Consider the following 24,209-nt stretch of genomic DNA (forward strand, 5'->3'; position numbering starts at 1 on the left):
CATTCAGCCCATCTAAGAGCCACAAGGTCCCCTGACATTTGAAAGGCACAGTACCATTTACAGAGAGGGCTTACCAACAGGATGGGGGCAGGGGTAGGAGGAGGTGGTGCCGCCCCATTTCAGTGCCTCAATGAATTGGAGGTTTTAGGATGAAATTTTGATACACAAACAGCTTGTTTGGTTACTGTGTTGTTCACTGTGTGGCTGGAGAGAAAAGGTTGCATATCCAAGGACCCAGGACCAGGTGACTACCCTGGGGAACACTTGGCAGATGTCATCCTTCCCCAGCAGACAGGGATTTCCACTGAGAAGCATTTTTTGACACCCAAGGCCAAAAAGAGAGATATGTAAGTGACATCTGTCTTCGGTCTGAATTTACGAAGCACATGGCATTCAATGCAGCAAATTCCCGAGTGGCTGCTGTCATTTCCCATGGACTTCTGAACTGCTCCCCACATCTCAAGTCTGGATATGTCTCTCTCCTCCATCTGTAGCCTCCCCTGCTGCAACTAGAAAGGCCCTTTCAAGTGTGATTGTTCTGGAAAGCATGCCAACTGCACCAAAACTTAAAGAGAAAAATTGTTATGACTTATCTTCAGATGACAGCGTGTAAATATTTTAGAAAGTGAAGTGAGTATGATGAAAAATACATGATTTCTCATTCGACTTTCCCCCAAGCTGTGGGAATGGTTCTTTCCTTGTTTCAAGGTGACATTTTTTTGGGCAGAATTGTAGAATCTTGTACGTGTTGGTGTATTATACATGAGCAAAGAGCTCCTCTCAGTTATTTGGTCTCCTCTAAAGGGAAGTCTGCCTCAGAAAGGTAGCCTCCACCGAAACAAAGGAGGCAAATAATTACCTAGCTCACAAAGGTAGGTCTTGGGCTTGTCTTTGAATTTTAGCGTCTTGTGGGTACATTTTGTTTGACAGACATAGCAATGATAAAGGAAGAGGAAGAGGAAAAGGAGGCTGAAGGACCTTTTGGGGGATGCACTGTTTGCCACAGATCCTACCACTCCAAATTATCTGACCTCTGTTTCACACATAAACATCACCTACCTGGCTCCTTACAGATCTGAGTTCGCATTTCCTATATTTCTTCAGTGAATGCTTAAATGAGGCAGCAAGGAGCAAAGAAGGGAAAAAGAAAGGAAATTTTTTCCCTTTATTTGTTTTTTTCCTTTTTATAGTCTACATGATGACCATACAATAAAAGCATTTTTCACATTTTATATGGGAAGTAGGTGATAGTCATAGACCCCTGAATTAGGAGATATCCAATAACTGACTTCTTTCTTAGTTTGGCATCCCATAAAAGCAGACCCCAAGACAAGAATTGAGTTCATGTAGTTGCTTTGGGAACTAAAGGGAGGACCAGTAATGAAGGGGGAGGTATGACAGGGAAGAAAGGGGCCAATGAAGAATGTGTCATCGAACCAGCTACCACTGGGAACAACTGGAGCTTAATTCTACTGAGAAACTGGAAAACCATGCAGAACAGGCACTGGAGTCATCCCTGCCAATGGCAAGGGAACTGGGGTTAAAGTCATTGTCAACCTAAATGGCACAGCACTCTAGGTCCAGGGGCAGGTGTGCAGAACAGGCTCTTGGGAAAAAAAACCCTTCTACAAAGAGAGGCCTGTGCTGGCATTTGGAAATCCCCAGTGCACAGAAGGGCTAAGGAATGTGGGCTTATGCCCACTGCCACCTGCTACAATCTCCAGAGTGCAGTTTGACAAAACCTAATCCTGGGCTTAGAGTCCTCACTGTCTGGGTAATAAAGGACCAGTAGGGTGATGTGTTTACTGGTCAGAAAGATTCAGGCCTTGCAGAGACTGGTAGAGTATCAGAGCCCACGTGTTGGGGGACCACAGGGTCTCACATTGCCCTGACAACCAGAAGAGGCATTTAGACACTAGAGGGCCTTGAAAGTGACAGTTGATTCATGAACTTCTTTCCACACCTTGAGGAAGTGCAGCTACCCAGGGCAACTTGTGGTACGTCTGTGGCTGGCTCTGATGGCTATATCCCAGCCTCTGATTAATCATGGTTCAGGGTTGCTACTGGAGGGAGCATCTCAGGAATATTTAAAGACAAGGCTACAGACAGTCCTCTGAAGCACAAGTGAGACAGAGCTTTGATTGTTAATCAGGCAGTCCCTGGGGGATTGCACAGGACAGAAGCACAGATCCTAGCTCTTTGGGCTGGAAAGTACAAAAGAAGGATCATCTGCAGAATGGTGGCTTGAAGGGCCCCATGCAGGCCAGGGAGATGGAGGGCTGCCCAAGGAGACAGTGATGAACTGGGCATTGGCGGAGCAAAGCCCTAGTGCAGCCGCTGGAATTTAATCAGAGCAGTGGGTCTGACATGGTGGAAGTGAGTGCAGGGGCCTCTGGAAGGCAATGGATGCCTCCTGCCAAGGAACTCTCAGGAATACTCCATGAGCCCTGATTTATGCTCTGAAACCAAGCAAAGGTTCATAGTTGGGCAGGAGCTGCCAAAGTGTGGAGTCTGCGACCCAGTCTCTGAAATGATGGTTGCAGTTACAGTCCCTCCATTCATTTGTGATAAAGAGAAATGGAAGACTGGTTGGTGGCTTTTGGGTGATTCCTTTCAAGTACTGGCCAGCCTGAGAAGGGATGGCCAATCATGATGGTTTCCCATTTTTAGCACTGAAAGTCCCACTTCCCAGTCAAATAGCCAACACTCGGTCACTCCCCTGTGGCTTTATTCGTGGTAGTGACTTACCTGAACCCAGAGAAAACCCCAATCAACTTGAGAGATTGACATGAATGTTAACCATTCACCAACTCCAGTGACATCAGAAAGGCTAATCATGGTGCGTTTGGATCCTTCTAGAAATGAGACAGGGTTGCATAAGAGACTTCCCTACAAAGCCTAGATGTGGCAAAACAGGTAGTAATTAGAGGCAACAGTAGCAGGCATCATTAAACATGGCCTTGAGTAAAGGATTTAATCAGAATTAAGGGCAATGTACCACCCTCTGTTTGGTTTTTCTGGAACTTGTGACACCCCTAGGGCAGTCTTGAACTCCTGTGGAACCTGATGGAGACACAAAGCAGACTCCGTGATCCAGGGGCAATTGCCCAGCTGCACTGTCCTGGTGACTGGTTCACAGGAGCTCTTTAGGGGGACTGACCCCAGTTCCCCACAGGGAGAACCTGCTCATCATCTCACACCTGGCTGGCTTTTCTCCCTTTCCCATTTCATGTTCCTCTGCCCCTAACACATGCTTCCTGAGATCATCCCTCCCCAAACTAACTACTACTCCCTGGTCCTTGTCTCAGTGTCTGGTTTCGAGGAACATAAAATGGACCTAGCCCCTTTCTCCTATAGGTGTATCCAGTAGCTTTCTGAAAGTAAGCCTAGCTCCTTACAGGAGGATCCATTCACCCTTCGTCCCCATTTAAGGACCTTTGTGCATTCACCACCACTTCCAGCACTGAGTACAGAAAAGAGTAGAAGTGATAAATCATGAACCCAACCCAATGGGAATATAATTCCCATTGTATTTTATGGGACATATACTGTATGGGAATATAATTAATCGCTTATATTGTGACAGAGAGGGACTCTCTAAGCATAAAAGCAAAGGGAAAATATTTACCAAAATATGTAATAAATATTACTACATATAACCTTTCAAAATTTCTGCAAGTCTGGTCATGGTTAAAACTCAGCAATGGATCCATGGGGATTCATTATAGTATTCACTCTACTTTCGTTGTGCTTAGCATTTTTCAGATGAAAAGGTTTTATTCATCCTCCAAAGTAAAAAGCATTTCAGTAGGTGGATAAGTTGTCAAAAGGAAGAATACACATTTCAGGAAAAATGAAAACAGCAGCTGCTCTAATATTATACAGATGGCTATTTGTGGCTTGGGATAAAGATTCCAGGGACTGCATCACAGAGATTTCTTTCAATGCTATATCTGCTAGAAGGCAAATGGAAGTGAATGTGATGAGCTGTATCAGTCAGGAGAGCCTACATTAAGTTGTGGTAACAAAGAGCTCCAAAAGCTCAGAGGCTTCAAACCACAGGGGTTGATTTCTCATTCAGCTACACATCGCCATGGCCACTAGGGGGCTCTGCTTATCAGTTTCTCGGGGAACAGAGCTGACATCTGGGACATTGCTAGGCACTGTGCAGAGGGAAAGAGGGTGTTCTACAGCCACTGGAACTGACTAGTAAACAGTTCAGCCTAGAAATGACACTATGTATCAGCCACTCCCACTCAAAACTCATTGATTAAATTGGCTTACAAGACCCCACCCAACCACAAGGGGATCAGAGACCCAGACAGTGGACAGCTAGAAATAGAAGTCATATAGCACCAATGACTACTACAATGAGTCCAGAAGAGCTGCTAGGTGACTCAAAAGGTAACCAGGGATCTAGTGAGGACAAACACAATGTCAAAGATGTTTGTGAACAGCTTGGATAAAATTGTTCAACAAACTGTGAGCGCAGAAAGGCAGTAACTGTAATTCAGTACATTGTTTCATAGTTAAAATATGTATTTGCAAAAAAAATAATAATAATAAGCTTATGCAATAGAGTGGGAAATTTTCTGCAAGTCAAAACACAATATATATTTAATAGAAGATTAAATAAATACATATTAAATAAATACATATGTAATATAAATGGCAAAAATTTGGCTAAAGTCTTTAATATAAAAAGAGCTCTGGGGTGCCTGGGTGGCTCAGTGGGTTAAAGCCTCTGCCTTCAGCTCAGGTCATCTCAGGGTCCTGGGATCAAGCCCCGCATCGGGCTCTCTGCTTAATGGGGAGCCTGCTTCCTCCTCTCTCTCTGCCTGCCTCTCTGCCTACTTGTGATCTGTCTGTCAAATAAATAAAGAAAATCTTTAAAAAAAAAAAAAAGAGCTCTAACAAATCAGTAAAAAGAAGATGAAAGAAAAAAAGGCAAAGGATATTATCTTTGAGGCTTGGTGCTTTATTAAGCTATTATAAAGCAACAATACAAATGAGCAATAAGGATGCAAAAAGAAACTCAACTGGTCGTGGAAAAATACATAACTCAAACAAAAAGGTACAATTTTGCCCACAAAATTGGCAAAATTAGTTTTGAAAATGTATGATTCTAAATCTTGACCTACAGGGGCTGATTGTGGAATTCTTATACATTGCTGATAAAAAAAAAAATAAATTGTTAACAAGCTTTATAAAGAGTAGTAGCATGGCAGTATGGATCAAGAATCTTTGAACACTCATTCCTTTTACCCTAAATTCTTTTAGAAAGTCTGCCTAGGACACCTGGGTGGCTCAGTCGGTTGAGCACTGGACTCTTGGTTTAGGATCAGGTCATGATCTTGAGGTTCTGAGATCAAGCCCCACCATCAGAATCTGTGTTCAGTGTAGTCTGCTGGATTCTCTCCCTCTCCCTCCCCTTCTGCCCCTCCTCCCACTCTCATTGTACTCTCTCTCTTTCTTAAATAAATAAACAAAATATTTTTTTAAAAATGAAAATGTGCTTAAGGAAATAAACAGAAATGCAAAGACATATATAAAATGATGTTCATTCAGAACTTCATTTTTTAAATTTTTTTTAAGACTTTATTTATTTGACAGACAGAGATCACAAGTAGGCAGAGAGGCAGGCAGAGTGAGAGGAGGAAGCAGGCTCCCTGCTGAGCAGAGAGCCCGATGCGGGGCTTGATCCCAGGACCCTGGGATCATGACCTGAGCCGAAGGCAGAGGCTTTAACCCACTGAGCCACCCAGGCAACCCTTATTCAGAACTTTAAAACTTAGAAGTAGCCTTCCATGTATGTGTAAGAGAAAGAGTAAATAAATTATGGAATGGCTATTTAATACAACTAGCAAAAATTACAACATAGAGGAATATTTAATTATATCAGGAAATGTTTTGCTATCATATTATAGTAAAAATACATTTGAAGCAGGACCACAAAAATGGATATATTTTATGATCCTAATTTCATTCTTTAATCTATCCTTATACTTCACATTTGTATATTAAACTGGCAGGGATCCACAAAATATCACCAGGGATTTTCTATTCGTGGAAGATTATAAAGGATTTTTATTTTCCTCTTCAGGGTCTAGATTTCAATTGCTCTATAATAAACATGATTTTTTCAATAAAAATGCAATAACTCGGGCGCCTGGGTGGCTCAGTGGGTTAAGCCGCTGCCTTCGGCTCAGGTCATGATCTCGGGGTCCTAGGATCGAGTCCCGCATCAGGCTCTCTGCTCAGCAGGAGCCTGCTTCCTCCTCTCTCTCTCTCTGCCTGCCTCTCTGCCTACTCGTGATCTCTCTCTGTCAAATAAATAAATAAAATCTTTAAAAAATAAAAAAAAAAATTTAAAAAAAATGCAATAACTTTTTTAAAAATTATGTCAGTGTTGTATTAAGATGTCCAGGTGACTGGAAAACAAAAAATTAGTATAACTGAGTATTTAGGAAGAGGCTTCCCTCCCTGGTATCTGCAAGCAGGTAATACCAGTGGGTGGGAGCCTGGTCTGGTCATTTGCCCAGATCACTACACATTGGTGTGAGCAAGAGGGACTGACTCGCTTTGACCCCATTCTTCTCAAAGTGAGATTTTCACCTCTTAGGGCTGGTGATGTGCTGGGCAGGGATACATAGAGCTACAGCACCAGTCTCTGGCTAGAACTTTACTTTAGCTGATGGTAAGCAATTTGAGACATTATTTTTTATATTATGAACAAAATACAAAATCTGCATGAACTTTTAAGGCATTTACAAGGTGGGGGGGAGTGATGTCAGCATCATGGCAGGGTGAGTCAATCCCTTTGTTTCTGCCCTTTGATTTTTTTTTAATTTTTTTAATTTTATTTATTTCTTTGACAGAGACAGATCACAAGTAGGCAGAGAGGCAGGCAGAGAGAGGAGGAAGCAGGCTCCCTGCTGAGCAGAGAGCCCGATGCGGGACTTGATCCCAGGACCCTGAGATCATGACCTGAGCCGAAGGCAGAGGCTTTAACCCACTGAGCCACCCAGGCGCCTTGTTTTTGCCCTTTGATTTATAAGTAGGGCATCCATAGCCCAATAAAGGCCCCTCTGCACAGCACACCAGGACTCCAGAGAGAATCTAACATCTGTATACCTGAAGGTGGGTGGATTGGACCTTGTGGAGAACACAAAGTCAAGAACATTGCAGCAGAACGCAGAGAGCACCAGCAGTGGTGACTGTAACCCCAGTGACCCTGGCAGTGGCAGTGGCCCCAGAGACCAAGATAACCCCAGCAACCCGGGACAGCAGCAGCACCCATGACCCCAGCACACCCGGCAGCGGTCCCAGCGACCCCGACAACCTCAGCACTGATGATGACCCCCCTGCCCAAATAACTGTGACAGCTTCAGTGATCCCTCCAGAAGAGCAGGTGGAGGGTGGAAAGTGTGTGCTCCCAAATACAGCCGTAAAGCCCTTAGGGAAGAGAGGAGGAGGCAGGTGGGGGTGGGGGGAATCTGTGCTATATCGCCACCTTCTGGAAACCAAAAGAAAGGCCTTTAATTCCCAAACTCTTGAACTGTTAAAATCAAAGGAAAACAAAACTTTACCAAAATGAGAAAGGTATTCACTACTTCGAATGTGCCAGCAGAGGCACATCTCATCAAACACCATGAAAAAAATCACAGTAATAAGGTATCACCAAAAGAAAATAATAGTTCCCCAGCAACCAATCTCCAAGTCACAGAAGATTAGGATCTGATAGAGAACTCAAAGTAGCTGTTAGGAAGCCATTCAGCAAGCTCCAAGAAGACTCAGAAAGGCAATTTAATGAACTTAGGAACAAAATAAAGAGAAGGAATACTTTGCCAAGAAGACTGAAATTCTGGAGCTGTAGAGCTCAGTAGATGAGATGAAGAATGCATTGGAAAGTACTGGAAATAGTACAGATCAGATACAAGAGAAAATAGGTGAGCTGGAAAAATCAGAATCTAGAAATGATTTGGGTGGAAGAAGAGAAAGAACTAAGATTTTTAAGAAACAAAGAAAAAACTATCAGACTCTCCTAGGAGGACAAACATAAGAATAATGGGTATACCAGAAGAAGAGAAGGAGAGGGAGACAGGAGGGCTATTTAAAGAAACAGTAGCTGAAAATTTCCCAAACTGAGGAAAGAACTAGCCAAAGCTAATCGGTCCACAAAGCTAATATGTCACCTTACTATCTGAATGCAGGAAGACCTTCTTCAAGACCTATTATTATGAAGCTGTCAAAAATTGATGATCAAGAAAGACTGTTAAGGCAGCCAGGGTGGGGGACAAGAATGTAACCTACAAAGGAACCCCTATTAGATTATCAGCACATTTCTTCAACAGAAACTCTACAGGCCAGGAGAGAGTGAAATGTCATATTCAAAGTATTGAAAAATAAAAATCTCTAACCAAGAATACTTTATCCATTAAATTGACCCTCCTAAATGAAGGAAAAAAGCAAACATATAGCTGAGGGAGTTCACCACCACTGAACCTACCATTTAAAAAGTACCATTAAAAAAAAACTATTTTTTTAAATTAACCTACCATAAAAGAATCATTTTATATATTAAATTATTTTATTATTTTATCATATTAGTTATTTTATCATATTAAATTATTTATTTAATTTTATTAACCTACCATAAAAAAATATTTTAAAATGTTGAAAGTGGCTCTTCTACCTAAAATGAAAAGACAAAAATACCCCAAATTTTTACTAAAGTGATGGATAAAGTAAAAATTATAACCCTCTTTTAGACTAGGGTATTAAATGATTGTAGCATAAAGTTTAAAAGAGAAAAGCATTAAAAATAAACATAGCTACCGCAAACTCACAGCATAAAAGGAGCTAATTTGTGACAACAAAAGCATAAAAGGGAAGGAGGAAAATGCAGGAACCTGTAGAGTCAAATGAAGGTAAGTTGCTATCAACAGAAAAAGGACTATTTTATCTATGGGATGTTTTACATAAACCTCATGGGAACTACAAAACGAAATCTAAAGCAAAGACAAAACACTTAAAAAGGTTGGCAGGGTGGGACATTGAACAAATTATCATAGAAAACCACCAACCTAAAAAGTAAATAAACGAAAGAAAAAGAAACAATGGAGATTCAAAACAACCTGAAAACAAGATAAAATGACAATAGTAAGTCCTCATCTATCAATAATCACCTTAGATGTAAATGGATTGAACTCACCAATCAAAAAGAACAGAGCATCTGGATAGATTAAAACAAAGACCTAACTGTATGCTGCCTTCAGGGGACTCTTCTCAGCTCCAAAGAAAAACATAGACTCAAAAGTGAAGGAGCAGATGATGCTACCCCAAGAAATGGTAACCAAAAGAAAGTGGGTGTAGACATATTTTTATTAGACGAAAGAGACTTCAAGCCAAAATTGGTAGCAAGGGACACAGTGGGACATTATATAATTATGATAAAAGAGTCAATAAAAAATCTTCCTGCACTTATGAGAGGGTTACATCCTGATAAACCCATCATGAGTTAAAAATATAAGTTGAAAATGCATTTAATACACCTAACCTACCAAACATGATAGCTTAGCCTAGCCTACCTTAAATGTGCTAACAACACTTACATTAGCCCATAGTTGGGCAAAATCATCTAACACAAAGCCTATTTTATAATAAAGCGTTGAATATCTCAGGTAATTTTTTGACTACTGTACTGAAAGTGAAAAACAAAATGACTATATGGGTACAGAATGGCTGTAAGTATATCAGTTGTTGGCCTTCATGATTGCGTTGCCACTGGGAACTGCACCTCGCTACTGCTACCTGCTCTCAGGAGACAGTACCGTACTGCATAGCACTAGACTGGGAAAAGATTAAAAACCCAAAATTTGAAGCACGGTTTCCATCCATGAATATCATTTTTACACCATCAAAAAGTCAAAAAAACATTAGTCAAACCATCATAAGTCAGGGAACCTCTGTTCATCAAGAAGATTATAGCAATTATAAATATATACACTTCCAACATCTGAGCACCAAAATATATTATGCAAATGCTAACAAATCCCAAGGGAGGACTATACAATAGTACAATAACAGTAAGGGACTTCAATATCCCACTATCAGCAATGGAGAGATTGTGCAGACAGAAAATCAACAAGAACACATTGGAGTTGAACCACACTGTAGAACAAATGGACCTAGGAGACATATAGAGACATATAGGAGACACTTTCTGGTCTCCAAAGACCAGAAAAAGAGTAGAAAGAACAACAACAGAATACACATTCTCAAGTGCACACGAACATTCTCCAGGATAGATCATATGATAGACCACAAAACTAATCTTAGAAAATTGAAGATTGAGATCACATCAACTATCTTCTCTGACCACAATGGCATGAAATTGGAAGTCAACCAGAAGAAAGTGAGTAGATCTTCAAATATGTGGAAAATAAATAGCACATTTCTAAATAACCAATGAGTCAAAGAAGAAATCAAAAGGAAGACAAATTATGTTGAGACATATTAAAAGGAAAATGCTTCATATCAAATTTTGTGGAATGCAGGAAAAACAGTTCTAAGAGGAAAGATTATAGCAATTAACACATATTAAGAAATTAGGGGGGAGGGGCGCCTGGGTGGCTCAGTGGTTTGGGCTGCTGCCTTCGGCTCGGGTCATGATCTCAGGGTCCTGGGATCGAGCCCCGCATCGGGCTCCCTGCTCCGCAGGAAGCCTGCTTCCCTCTCTCTCTCTCTCTGCCTGCCTCTCTGCCTACTTGTGATCTCTGTCTGTCAAATAAATAAATAAAATCTTTAAAAAAAAAAAAAAGAAAAATAAATTAGGGGGGAAAAAGGAACTAACTAGTCAAGCCCAAAGATAACAGAAGAAAGGAAATAAAAGAGCAAAAATAAATGAAACAAAGACCAAAAAAAACAGCAGAAAGAATCAGCAGAACTAAAAACCATTACTTTAAAAAGATAAACAATATTGACAGCTAGACTAATTCCTTAGCTACACTAAAAAAAAGAGAGAGAGAGAGAAGACTCAAATAGAACTTGAAGTAAAAGAGGACACATTACTATGGATACTACAGAAATACAGAGACTTACAAGAGACTACTACAGACAAATATATGCTAACAAATTACATAACCTGGTACAGATGGATAAATTTATAGTAACACACAACACACCTAGAATGAATCAGAAAAACAGAAAACCTGAACAGATCAGTAATGAATTAAGAAATTGTCAATGATGAAAAAACTCCCAACATGGAAAACTCTAGGGCCAGATGACTTCACTGGTTAATTCCACTGAACTTTTAAGGAGGAATTAGCACGAATCCTCCTCAAAGTCTTCCAAAACATTGAGAAAAGGGAACACCTTCAAACTCATCCTAGGAAGACAGCATTATCTTGATAGCAAAACCAGGTAAGGATACCACAAGAAAAGAAACTCTAGATCAACATCCCTGATGAATATAGATGCAAAAGTTCACAACAAAACATTAGCAAATTGAATTCAAGAATACATTAAAAGCATTATACACTACGATCAAGTGATATTTACTCTTGGGATATAAGGGTAGTTCAACACATGCAAATCAATAAACGTAATTCATCACATCAACAAAATGAAGATAAAAGCCACATGGTATCTCAACAGATAACTGGAAAAGCTTTTGACAAAATACAATATCATTTCAGGATAAAAAATCTTAATAAATTGGATATAGAAGGAACATACCTCAACACAATAAAGGCAACAACCCCGCAGTTAACATTATATTCAATGAAGAAAATTTGAAAAGATATCCTCGGAGATCAGGAACAAGGCAAGGTCGCCTATTTAATATAGTATTAGAAGTGTTAGTTACAATAGTTAGGGTAAGAGAAAGAAATTAAAAGTATCCAAATTAGGAAGGAAGATGTAAAATTTTTGCTATTTGAGGATGATATGATGTTTTTAGAGAAAAATCCCAAAGAGGCCACCAAACTGTTGGAATTAATGATTTCAGTCAAGTGACAGACTGCAAAATCAGCTTGCAAGAATCAGTGGCACCTTAAAAAAAAAAAAAAAAAAAGAATCAGTGGCATTCCTTTACACTAAGACAAATCACTGGAAAAAAGAAATAAAGAAAACTATCCCAATCAAAATAGCATCAAAAACAATAAAATACTTAGGAATAAACTTAAGGAAGTTAAAGAGCTGTACGATGAATTCTACAAGACTTTGCTCAATGAAACTGAAGACACAAATGAAAGACATCCCATGTTTGTGGATCAGAAGAATAAATATTGTTAAAACGGCCATACCACTCAAAACCATCTACAGATTCAATACAATCTCCATCAAAATACCAAAGAAACAATCCTAAAGTTTGTGTGAAACTACAAAAGGCCCTGAATAGCCAAAGCAATCCTGAGAAAAAAGAACAAAGCTAGAGGTATCACATTTCTTTTTTTTTTTTTTTAAGATTTTATTTATTTGACAGAGAAAGATCACAAGTAGGCAGAGAGGCAGGCAGAGAGAGAGAGAGGAGGAAGCAGGCTCCCTGCTGAGTAGAGAGCCCGATTCGGGACTCAATCCCGGGACCCCGAGATCATGACTTGAGCCAAAGGCAGCGGCTTAACCCACTGAGCCACCCAGGTGCCCCGAGGTATCACACTTCTTGATTTTAAACAGTACTGCACAGACACAGTAATAAAAACAGTATGGTACTGGCACAAAAATAGACACACAGACCAATGGGACAGAATAGACAACCCAGAATTAAATGCTGGCATATAAGGTCAACTGATATTCAACAAGGAAGCCTACATTACCCTGGGGAAAGATCATCTCTTCAACAAATGGTTTTGGGAAAACTGGAGAAACACATACAAAACAATGAAACCAGCCTTTATCTCACACCACTCACAAAAACTAACTTAAAATGGATCAAAGATTTAAATATAAGACCTGATACCATGAAACTCCTAGAAGAAAACAGGGAAGAAGTTCATCAATATTGGTCTTGGTAATGATGTTTTTGTACATGATGCTAAAAGCAAAAACAAACAAACAAAAAGAACAAAAACAAAAAACAAAACAACAAAAACAAAAAACCAACAGATGGGACTACATCAAACTCCAAACTTCTGCACAGCAAAAGAAACAACGAAGTGGGGGGCGCCTGGGTGGCTCAGTGGGTTAAGCCTCTGCCTTCGGCCCAGGTCATGATCTCAAGGTCCTGGGATTGAGTCCCGCATAGGGCTCTGCTCAGCAGGGAGCCTGCTTTCCCCTCTCTCTGCCTGCCTCTCTGCCTGTGATCTCTCTCTCTCTGTCAAATAAATAAAATCTTTTAAAAAAAAAAAAAAAAAAAGAAAGAAAGAAACAACGAAGTGGGACAACAACCTACAGAATGGGAGAAAATTTTTGCAAACTATGTATCAGATAAAGGGTGAAGATCCAAAATATACAAAGAACTCACACAACTTAATAAAAAAACAAATTCTATTTAAAATAGAAGAACTAGGGGCACCTGGGTGGCTCAGTGGGTTAAAACCTCTGCCTTTGGCTCAGGTCATGATCTCAGGGTCCTGGGATCAAGCCCCACATTGGGCTCTCTGCTCAGTGGGGAGCCTGCCTCCTCCCTTCTCTCTCTCTGCCTGCCTCTCTGCCTACTTGTGATCTGTCAAATAAATAAATAAATAAAATCTTTAAAAAAAAAAAAAAAAGAAGAAGAAGAAGAAGAACTAGATAGTCATTTGTCCATAGAGGATATACAAATGGCCACGAGGCATGTGAGAAGATGCTTAAGGTCACTAATCATTGGGGAGATACAATCAAAACCACAACAAAATGTTATCTCACTCTGTTAGAATGGCTAGCATCAAGAACACAAGAGACAAATGCTAAGAAGGATGTGGAGAAAAGGGAGCGCTTGTGCACTGTTGGTAGGAATGCAAATTAGTGCAACCACTATGGAAAACAATGTGGTGACTCTTCAAAAAGTTAAAATAGATTCTACCCTGCAATCCAGCAATTCCCCCTCTGGGTTTATATCTAAAAGAATAGGAAACCGGATTTTGACAAGACATTTGCATTTTTATCATAGCATTGTTCACAATAGCCAAGATATGGAAACAACCCAAATGCCCATCCCTGGATGAATGGATGAAAAAGCTGTGGATCCCAGGGCACCTGGGGGGCTCAGTCAGTTAAGCATCTGACTCTTGATCTCAGGTCAGGTCTTGAGCTCAGGGTCATGAGTTCAAGCTCTTGAGACTACTTTTTAAAAAAAAAAATGTGAATTATGTATGCAATGGAATATTATTTGGCCATGAAAAGGGAGGCTATCCAGGCATTTGCAACAACACATTATGCAAAATGAGAGCAGTCTAACAGAGAAATGCAAGTATCATTTGATGTCACTTATGTGTAGAATCTGAAAGAGTCAAACCTGTTAAAAACAAAAACAATGGTGGTGACCCTGGGATGGAGGGGAAGGGGACCTAAAACTGATGGTGTTTAAGGGTACAAACTTGTAACAAGTAGCAAAGAAGCCATAGAGATCCAGTGCACAGTATAATGGATACAGAAATTACATAGCACTCTAATGAAGGAATATGATCAATCTTGCTTCAATGGCAGTCATATTATAATACATAAATGTATCCAAGTAGGGGTGCCTGGGTGGCTCAGTGGGTTAAAGCCTCTGCCTTCAGCTCAGGTCATGATCCCAGAGTTCTGGGATCAAGCCCTGCATTGGGCTCCCTGCTCAGCAGGAGCCTGCTTCCGCCTGTCTCCCTGCTTGCCTCTCTGCCTACTTGTGATCTCTGTCTGTCAAATAAATGAATAAAATCTTTAAAAAAAAAAAAAGTATCCAAGTAATACTGTCCACCTTAAGTTTGCAAGATATAACATGTCAAATTGATTACATAATAATAAAAAAAAAGAAATTTAGGGCTTGTGAGAGGCTGCTTTAGGCTATGCCCTTAAAAAGAGCAAGTTCAAGGGACACCTGGGTGGCTCAGTGGGTTAAGCCTCTGCGTCCGGCTCAGGTCATGATCCCAGGGTCCTGGGATTGAGCCCCACATCAGGCTCCCTGCTCAGTGAGAGCCTCTCCCTCTCCTCCCTGCTCATGCTCTCTCTCACTATCTCTGTCACTATCTCTGTCTCTCTCTTTCTCAAATAAATAAATCTTTAAAAAATAAAATAAAATAAAATAAATAATAAAATAAAATAAAAACAAGTTCCAACTAACTGCCCTTTGCCAATAGGTTAGAGTGTTAGCCTTGGCACCGCTGACACTTCGGGCAGGATGGTTGTTCCTTGTGTGGGGGTGGGTATAAGTAGGGGGTTGTCTGGTGCCTCATAAAAGCTTAGCAGCACCTTGGCCTCTATCCATGAGAAGCTCATAGTGCATGCACACACATCTTCCCACTAGATGCTAGCAATGAGCATCCAAAATGCCTCCCAGTGGTGTCCCATGGCCCATCGGAGCACAAAATCTCCCCCAGGTGAGAAAATCATTTCATGAAAACTTTTAGTAGACATTAATCTAATCCCGCTAAACTCTGGTTCAAAGAGACCCCTGGTTCAAAGACGGAATCCAAAGTAAAGCTGTACCATGTATTTTTTTTTTCATCAAAATGCACTTGCTTTCTTAAAAAATAAAAAAAATAAATTAAAGCAGGAGGGGAGAAGGGAACTCCAGTAAATAAAGGGTCGGGGCAAATCTGACCTGCACTACCGAACAAGGGTTGGGAGGGTGTCAGCAGACAGCCCACCCTCGACGGCCCCTCTCCCTCCTGTCGTGAAGACTGCTACGCCATTGCCTCCCGAGTGTCTGGGTGAGCTTCTCACACCCCAGCGCGGCTTTGGTTCTCCTTTACCACCTGTTCTCCAGATAAAATTCCCTCTGTTGAACTGCCCAGAGTGGCAATATTTGCCTGACAGAACCTTGACTGATACAGTACATGTATTAGGATGTTAAATTTATAAGTTGACTTGGGGAAAATGGCCATCTCTGGGATGCTTTCTTTCTATCCAAGAGCATGATGGGTTGATGTGTCTTTCCATTGGGTCAGATCTTCATCTGTGTCCCTCCAGAGAGTTTCAAAGTCTTATTTAGTCCTTAGCTCTTTTTGTCCTTTTTTTTTTTCATTTTGTGAGTTTCTTTCTATGTTTTTTATCCTTTGTGTGGCTAACATAAATGGTGCCATGTGTAGGCTTGCTGTAAGGATTAACGTGTAGTTAAATATGTTACTTAGTACTTAGTACTAAGTACTTAGAGCAGTACCTGGGATACAGTAAGTGGCCTAGTAGTGCTGCTTCTGATTATCATCTTGGTTTCTTCCACGGTATTGTCCCACTGATTATTGTTGGAATATGGGTCCTAGTTGTTCTTCCTCTGTTTCTGCCCAGCTCCTGTTCAGTAGGAACTAGGAGCAGAACTGGATCTTGGGGCATCATTTTTACAGGAAAATGAGATGTGCCAATCACAGACCCATCCGATGTGGCTATGAGAAGTACACCTCTAGTCCTTCTATAGATACCCTTTTCCCATGCGACTGTCCCCAGACTATCTGGGGACTATTTGATGCTGATACCGAATCACTAGTACCGTGGATGTAACTACTGTTACCTGATGTAAACACACACACACACACACACACACACACACACACACACACACACCCCTTAGGAAAACAAAGCTTAATATTCCTAGGAACCCCGGTATTCTTGTGGGCAGGTCTGACAGTACAATGCAAAACTGATGTTTGCGGCTTACTCTTAAGAAATAGGCTGACAGTTGCCCTCTGTGAGCCAGCAGCTTGCCAAATTGCCCCAAAACACAATAGTTTAAAGTAACCACGATTCACATCCTACTCCGGGTCTCTAGGTCTGCTGGGTTGTTCTGCCGATCTGGGCCAGTCTCGGCTCCTCGAAGCTGGTCTCACACGTGCACCCGTGGTCAGCCTGGGGGTGAACTACGGACAGGCTCGTCTGGGGTGGCCTCCTTCACGTCTGCTGGGTGTTGTTGGGGCAGTGAATCTGACTGTGCTCTATCATCAACCAGAAGGCTAACAGGTTTGTTTCACGTGCGACAGAATGGAGAGAGAAGAAATAGGCACAGAGCTTCTTGAGACCTATGCTTGGAACTGACAACAGCACTACTTTCCACCCCTTTCTCTCGAGCAAAGCAAAGACGAGAAGCCAGATTCAAGGGCAGGACTACAAAGTCATTGTAAAGAAGGCATGAATACAGAGAAGCCTGACAAATGGGAGTCACAATTGTCTCCCACACACCCGACACCACAGTGACAAGGTGCTGATTTCCTCTTTGCAAAGGTTTCTTTTTCGCACTAGTAGCCCAACTGTGGTTTGGGTCCTGGGAGGTTCCACATCTGGTGGGCTTTGCCCATTCACACGAATTCACACCTGTTCTGCTTTCATCGGCTGCCACTGCTTGATGTTGAGCCCAGTCTGAGGGCCATCCCCTGCACCAGCTCTCAGGATGGTACACTTCCCTCTCTGTCCTGGTTTCTGAGAGCTGGTTTCGATGGCGTTTTCCAGTATAGATTGACCAAGACGTTGCATGCCGTTTTCTTTGTTGTTGTTGTTGTTTTAATTTACAAAAATAAATCTTTGTTGATGTATCGACTCAGTCAGCCACGGGCTGATTAACTCCAAGTCCTGTTAGAAGCAATCGAAATGTCTTTTCTCACTGTCAGATGGCAGACAGATCTTGGAGGTAATCTGGTCATCTCCTAGCCTTCTGACATCTCTGCCTGGATGCCCTTGAGTCAGGACCGTAGTGCCCTGGTGGCCATGCAGGGACAGACTTTTTCTGCCACAGCAGTGTGTCTTCTTGCCCTTGAGGGTTACAGAGCCACCCTGGGCCAGGCTGTACACCTGTGCTCACCACCCACACCACTGCTCTGCTGTACCCACTTCGCCTGCAGGGGAACAAGAGGAGCCCCTGCCCAATTGCCCCCAGGGTCAGAACATAGGAAGCCAGAGGGAATGGCCACTTCTGGGTTGTGGAGATAAAGCGAATAGTCCTGGAAGACAGAACGGGAAAAGAAACACATACACAATAAGAACGTGGTTGAACAGAAGAACAATGTGAACTGTAGGTATTTGTAACTAAGCTCACCGTTCATGACTAATTAGCATAGGGCAGTAATCACTGTGCATATCATTATGTATTTGAAGTTATTTTTATTTATGTTAAACTTTCTTCCTATATTTGGTGTTCCCTTACACAGATTAAAATGTCATATACTACTGTGTTTAAAGGAATTCTAGGGGCGCTTGGGTGGCTCAGTCAGTTACGAGTCTGACTTTTAACTTCCACCCAAGTCATGATGTCAGGGTCATGAGGTTGATTCCCACGTGGGACTGCATACTGGGCGTGAAGCCTGCTTGGGATTCTCTTTCTCCCTCTCCCTCCACCCCAACCCCCCAAAAGAATTCTAGTATGATCCAATCAGGTAAAAAAAAATATATATACACATGAACATGTATATATATATGATTTGCAAGATTTTTATATTTTGGAGTAAAATGTGCATCTATATATGTAAATGCATTTATAAGCGATATATAAAATCAAAGAGATATATAAATATCTTTGACCTCTTAGAGAGCTAAATATAAACATATATGTACATTTACGTTTTTGCTGAAAAGTGTCTGAAAGGAGGAACAGGAATAGAGGAGTAATGATTACAAGTAGGAAGGGTTTTTCCTTAATTTTCTTTTCAATATACTCTGGTTTTTTTCACTAGAGTAAAAAGTACAGCTTTTTAAAAGAAGTTTACTTGTAAATTTTAACCTGTGACCCCCACCTCAAACAGTAAATTAGGGTAACTTCCCGACACAAGAACAAGAATGCTCAAGACCTCAGGGGCAGGAGCGTGGTTTTCCAGGGGGACAAAATCACAGCGAGCTGCTGAGGAAGGCTGGGTCCTGAGCTCCCTCGGGCGGTCGCCCCCTTCTTGGGCAGGACCCCAGCAGCCCCGGGGCAGGCGCAGGTGGAACCTAGTGGCCTCTCTCCCTGCCCCCCTCCCCACCCCAGGGCCGAGGCGGCAAAGGTAGCATCTATGTGTGGGCCTCCGGGGACGGTGGCAGCTACGACGACTGCAACTGTGACGGCTACGCCTCCAGCATGTGGACCATCTCCATCAACTCGGCCATCAATGACGGCAGGACTGCCCTGTATGACGAGAGCTGTTCCTCCACCTTGGCCTCCACCTTTAGCAACGGCAGGAAGAGGAACCCCGAGGCCGGCGTGGTGAGTGTGGCCCCCACCCTTGGGGAGGCAGTGGAGTGCACCCCTGCTGCCTGACGTCGTGCAGACGCTGGGTGCCTTGCAGACACTGGGTGACGTCGTGCACTACCACTGAATGACGTCACGGGAGGAAGGGGCTCTCCCCTCTTACCCTCAAAGGGTCTGCACCTGTTTGGAGGCTCTGAAGATTCATTGTCTTCCAGGCCTGACAATGCTTTATTACCAATGTAGAGCCACGGGGTGTGCAAGTTGGAAGCAATAATTGTGATCTCTTTCCAGTTCATTTTCCATAGATTGTCTTTCTTGTTTATTGTTTTGCCTTGCAAAAAGTGGTGAACTCTGATGATCAAAAAGTTGCCTCAGCACACCACTTTAAAGAGCTAATATTAACAACTGGGCCATCGTGCCATCTGAGCCAAGAACCCATCCATTTATTACAGCAATTAAAAAATAGCCTCCATTGGAGGAATTCTCTAAGTCCATAAGCCCTCCAGTGCACACATGAATTTTTTCAAGGCAACAGTAATGGTTTTCACCATATTTTAAAATATGTCCATGATTGAGGAAACAAAAAGCTTAAAAATCCCAGACTTGGATTATTTATTGTATTTTTCTGAGCAGCACTCCCTTCCTGGGCATCTTGGTAATATGGTGAATTTTCCAAATCCCCTTAAAATATTTATCTGGAGAACATAATGAATTTTTTTGGATCTCTTCCTCTCTCTGGGTAGTTCACTCACATATCACCTTTTCCGTAGAACTTCCAGCCTGGAATTTGGGAGCTGGTTCCGTAGTCCTGCTGAGCTACAGCTTGACTGGCCGCCTACCTCCGCTGGGGTCCCCCAAGGGAGGAAAGGAGCTCAGAACACAATCGTCATTACCAACCAGAATTCCAGTCCCAAATTCCTGCCTGGACTCTGCCTTGGCAAGCTGGCCTGACTCTCGTGTGAGCCAGGAGGTCTCTTTACCCGGAAGGTAAAGGGACACAGACTTGACCTGGCTCTCTTTGGTCTTGGGGAGAACAACGAGCAGAAGGAGGCTTCAGCCTCTCCTATCTTGGGGGAACTCTATGGACAGAAAGGGAAAAGAGCAGAGCAAAAACGAAGCGAGGGAGACCCCAATCCTATTGTGCTTGTGATGCTTCATACCTCCCCCTAGAAAGTGTCACTCCCTACCCCAAGGGAGTCACTTTGTCCTCAACCTTATCTGACTCTCTGCTTGGCCTGAGGAAGGGCCTTGACTTCTACCTGAATATTGTAATTTTCCCCAATAGATGTCTTAAACCTCCCTACTACTTTGTCCTTCAAAATAATAGGCCCATATGAGGATTCTACAGACAGAGGAAGGAGAATTCATGTGGCTTAAATGTGATCATAAGGAAAACCCTGGCTTTCACGCCGGCCCATTGAAAAATGAGGGCTTTCTTTTCTCTTTGAGAAAGTCCTTTAAAACCTGTTTGATCAGTTTCCCCACTTAAGAACTGTGGAAGCAATTTCTCACACATCTGTTATTTTGGCTCCCTGAGTCCCAGCATCTCTTCATAAGATACAGAGAAACATTCTCTTTTCAATGGCCTGTCCTTCTAGGCAAACTTCAGCTGAGCATGTTTTTTATTTCATCTTTGGGAAGGATACCCTTTCATTTATGAACAGAAAAAAATGATGAAATGGCATCTGGGTTTTCCAAACCAATCCCAGTGCAAAGGTCCTCCCCATTGCATGGACTTGGTGGTAGTACCAACTTGTCACTTTCCACCTATAAGGGTTTATGTCTCTCTAGTTTCTGGAATAACTGTAAATATGCTTGTCTTGAAACACTTGACTTCTTTTTATCTCGTGAAACACTTGACTTCTTTTTATCTTGTGAACACTATAACTATAACTGTTGTCCCTTTTTGAATGGGCCACTAGGAAGCTCAAATAAAATGTGTGGCAAGATAGACAGATGGATGCTAAACCTATTGTTACCTTTATCTTAATCTTCTTCAGAACAAGGCAGAGTTTAAATCAAAGAAACAGATCATCCTCTGCTTCATATTGTTCGGGGATTCGAAGTAGAATGACCTCTTCACTCATTACTGAACATCTTCCCTTTCAGGCGACTACAGATTTGTATGGCAACTGCACCCTGAGGCATTCTGGGACATCTGCAGCTGCACCCGAGGCAGCTGGAGTGTTTGCACTGGCTTTAGAGGCTAAGTATGTTTCCATCTCGGGGCGGAGGGTGGACTAACATGTGTCTCTCCACCCAATCCCAGGCGCCCGTGGATGCAAAAGTGGGTGTGGGAGCCTGTGGAGAGTCAGGGCCAGTGAACTGTGATGGACATTTCTAAAACAACTATGGGCCCTAGATGATAAACACACACAGTCCACAAATAACATCCTTAGGAGAGCTCAGGACCAAGCAGGGACACACAGATCTTTCTTTCTTTGTGAAAATCATCGTATTATCCTCTCCGGATCCTCTGGCTGTTTTACTCCAATAATACAATCAGCTAAATGAAGGAAAACTATTGCCAAACTGGTATCCAGCAAGCTCTTTCAGAACCCGTGACAAGGAGGGTGCTCTCACTCCAGATTTGTTAACTTATAAGGTGAGTTTTCTTTCAACACTGATGCAAGGTAGACCAGGAAATGGACTTTACTGAGAAACCTTCCAAGCTACAGGTAAGAGGAGGCTGTCCTCTCGGTTCTTACCATCCCACGGAGAAGCCACGTATTGCTGTTGCTGGACACACCTTAAATTTGATCCTCAGCAGAGGTTCCTGCCCACCTGCCATTTTGTCTTCCCTTAGGGCAAGCCAGAGGCTGACCCTGGGTTTGAGGAATGAGCATGTGGGCTTCAAGCATCACCTGGGTGCTGGGAGCACATATGCCCAGGCTGCAGGGGGGCTGCTCAAGAACGGAGCACCAGCCAGTGTGAGAAGTTGGATTCAGGCCCCTGGGGAAGGGGTGTTGATTTCCCATCCTTGTCAGCTGTTGCTGGGCAACTAGAGCTTCTAGCATCCATCTCCGGACAACCCTACTCATCTCTTTCCATATATACAGTGTGATTTCTGACTTGCAAAGGAGGTAAGAGTTGATTCTTAGATAGGAAAGGACTTTGAAAGATTCTCTAGTCTAATACTCTGTCTTCAAGCAGAAAAGGCATCATCGTTCTCCTTTTTACAGATAAGGCCCCACATTGGGAGTGACTCCTCTCTTCGGACCAAGCCAACCTTTGATTCTTCTAACAAAAGTCATGTGGAAAACTTAGGATTCCAGCAGACACTGATGGAAGTGTGTTTCTATTAAGTGAGGAGACTAAAACTTCTTGAAGATGAAACAGTTCATCTCAAGGTCTATCTAGCCCGGGTGTCTGAGCTAGCTCTGCTCACTCCAGTCAGGAGCAGACAAAGAGAGGGAAACTGCTGTTGAGCTTTGCAGAGAACAGGAAGAAGGGGTTCTCCAGAACTGAGAAGGGGGTTCTGGTCACCCTTTAAATCTAAGAAGGTAGACCTTGACTCAAGTCTTCTTGCATTTTGGAGAGCAAAAAGTCAATTGCTTAGGCCTCTATGCACACGAAGGGACAGTGCAAATTGATAAAGTAATGGATCAAGGCTGTTGGATCTCTGAACAGGCTCACAGGCTTTGCACGAATGAGTCACCATTCTTTGACACATGGTTGCAGATAGCCTTACAGAAAAGAAGTCACCGTGCAGGTCTGTTTTGTTTTGGAGCAATGGTCATGATTTTAATTCTTTCTTGCCATAAACAGGAAAAAAATGATACCTGACAGGTAGTGGTTCAAGTCCATTGTAGGATCTAGTCCTAAAATTCCTGAGAACACCAACTGCCTGATGTTAGCGACAGCCCCGGAGACAAAAGTTGGCACAGGCAGTTTATTAAAGAAGGGCTTTCCAGAGAAACCAGGTTAAAGTAGAGGATGCAGGCTAAGGATGGGTGAAAATCCAAGCAAAGAAGCAATTTCAGAAGTTCTGGCCTCAGCCTGATCCCATGGGGAGCTCTGGGGTGTAGGTGATGCCTCAGGACTTGTTCTTCCTCAAGGCAAGGATGCTGGGCTGCCATGTTCTGCACTGGTCTGTCACCAGCTGAAAGCGGTGCCCTGGGAAGGAAACTCCAAGGGATTTCTGGCTTTCTACACCTGTAGCAAAGCGTCCCTGGCAGCCAGCAGTTAAAACCAATGGTCAGAACAAAGCAGCCCTAAAAGTCCAGAGGGAGCAAGAGGCAAAGCCACTCCATGAACAGTTCTACAGCTAATCTCTCGTTATTGTGATACCAGAAAGCTAGGAGTTCTTCACGACATAGGACAGCTGTCGAGAGCTGCTGGCCACCCAGAGGTCCAATCAGAAAGCTTTTCCAAAGCAGTTTGAATACAATAAACAAATTATTCCATGTAAATCTATACCCATCAGAACCACAAAAGAGGAACAGGCGCCCCCAGGACTCCGAGGGGAAAAAAGGGAAGCCATTATTCCTTTGTCCCACCCAGTCACTACTTTCATAAAGTACTTTTCTGACAAATGCTTGAAAACGACTTCTTGAGTCCCAGGGAATATTGCTTACATTTCCCAGTGTGATCAACACTAGAAAAAATTTAAAGTGATTTCTTTGCCCCAGAGGGTGGGGGCGTGAGGGTGGGGTGGGGTCCGTCTGGGACCTAGAGCTTTCTGTGTGTTTCTAGAGGGCTGAACTAGGTTTGAGGGGTCGGTCATAAAGAGGCCGATTTTTGGCTTGAGAGAACTATCAGTAAAGTGGCCCATATACGAGACTAAAATAATGTTTCCAAAACTGACCTTTTGGGAGATAGATTTTTTTTTTATACTCTTTATTGAAGTACAAAAGACCCAGAGGAAAGGACACAAATGTTAGATATAGTTCAATGACTTCCTACAAAATTAATAGACTCATGTAACTAGCATCTGAATCAA

The 24,209-nt window shown here is 42.4% G+C and overlaps 1 protein-coding gene across 1 annotated transcript in view; it reads left to right on the forward strand.

Annotated features, from left to right (window-relative positions):
- Positions 1-24,209, forward strand: part of PCSK2 (proprotein convertase subtilisin/kexin type 2) — a 273,679-nt gene that overhangs the window by 231,850 nt on the left and 17,620 nt on the right. Inside the window, exons 9-10 of the mRNA XM_032351458.1 lie at positions 19,067-19,282; positions 21,377-21,477. Of these exons, the coding sequence (XP_032207349.1) occupies positions 19,067-19,282; positions 21,377-21,477 (317 nt within the window). The remainder of the gene's footprint in view (positions 1-19,066; positions 19,283-21,376; positions 21,478-24,209) is intronic.

Source organism: Mustela erminea, chromosome 7, assembly GCF_009829155.1.
Source record: "Mustela erminea isolate mMusErm1 chromosome 7, mMusErm1.Pri, whole genome shotgun sequence".
NCBI classification, from domain to species: Eukaryota; Metazoa; Chordata; class Mammalia; order Carnivora; family Mustelidae; genus Mustela; species Mustela erminea.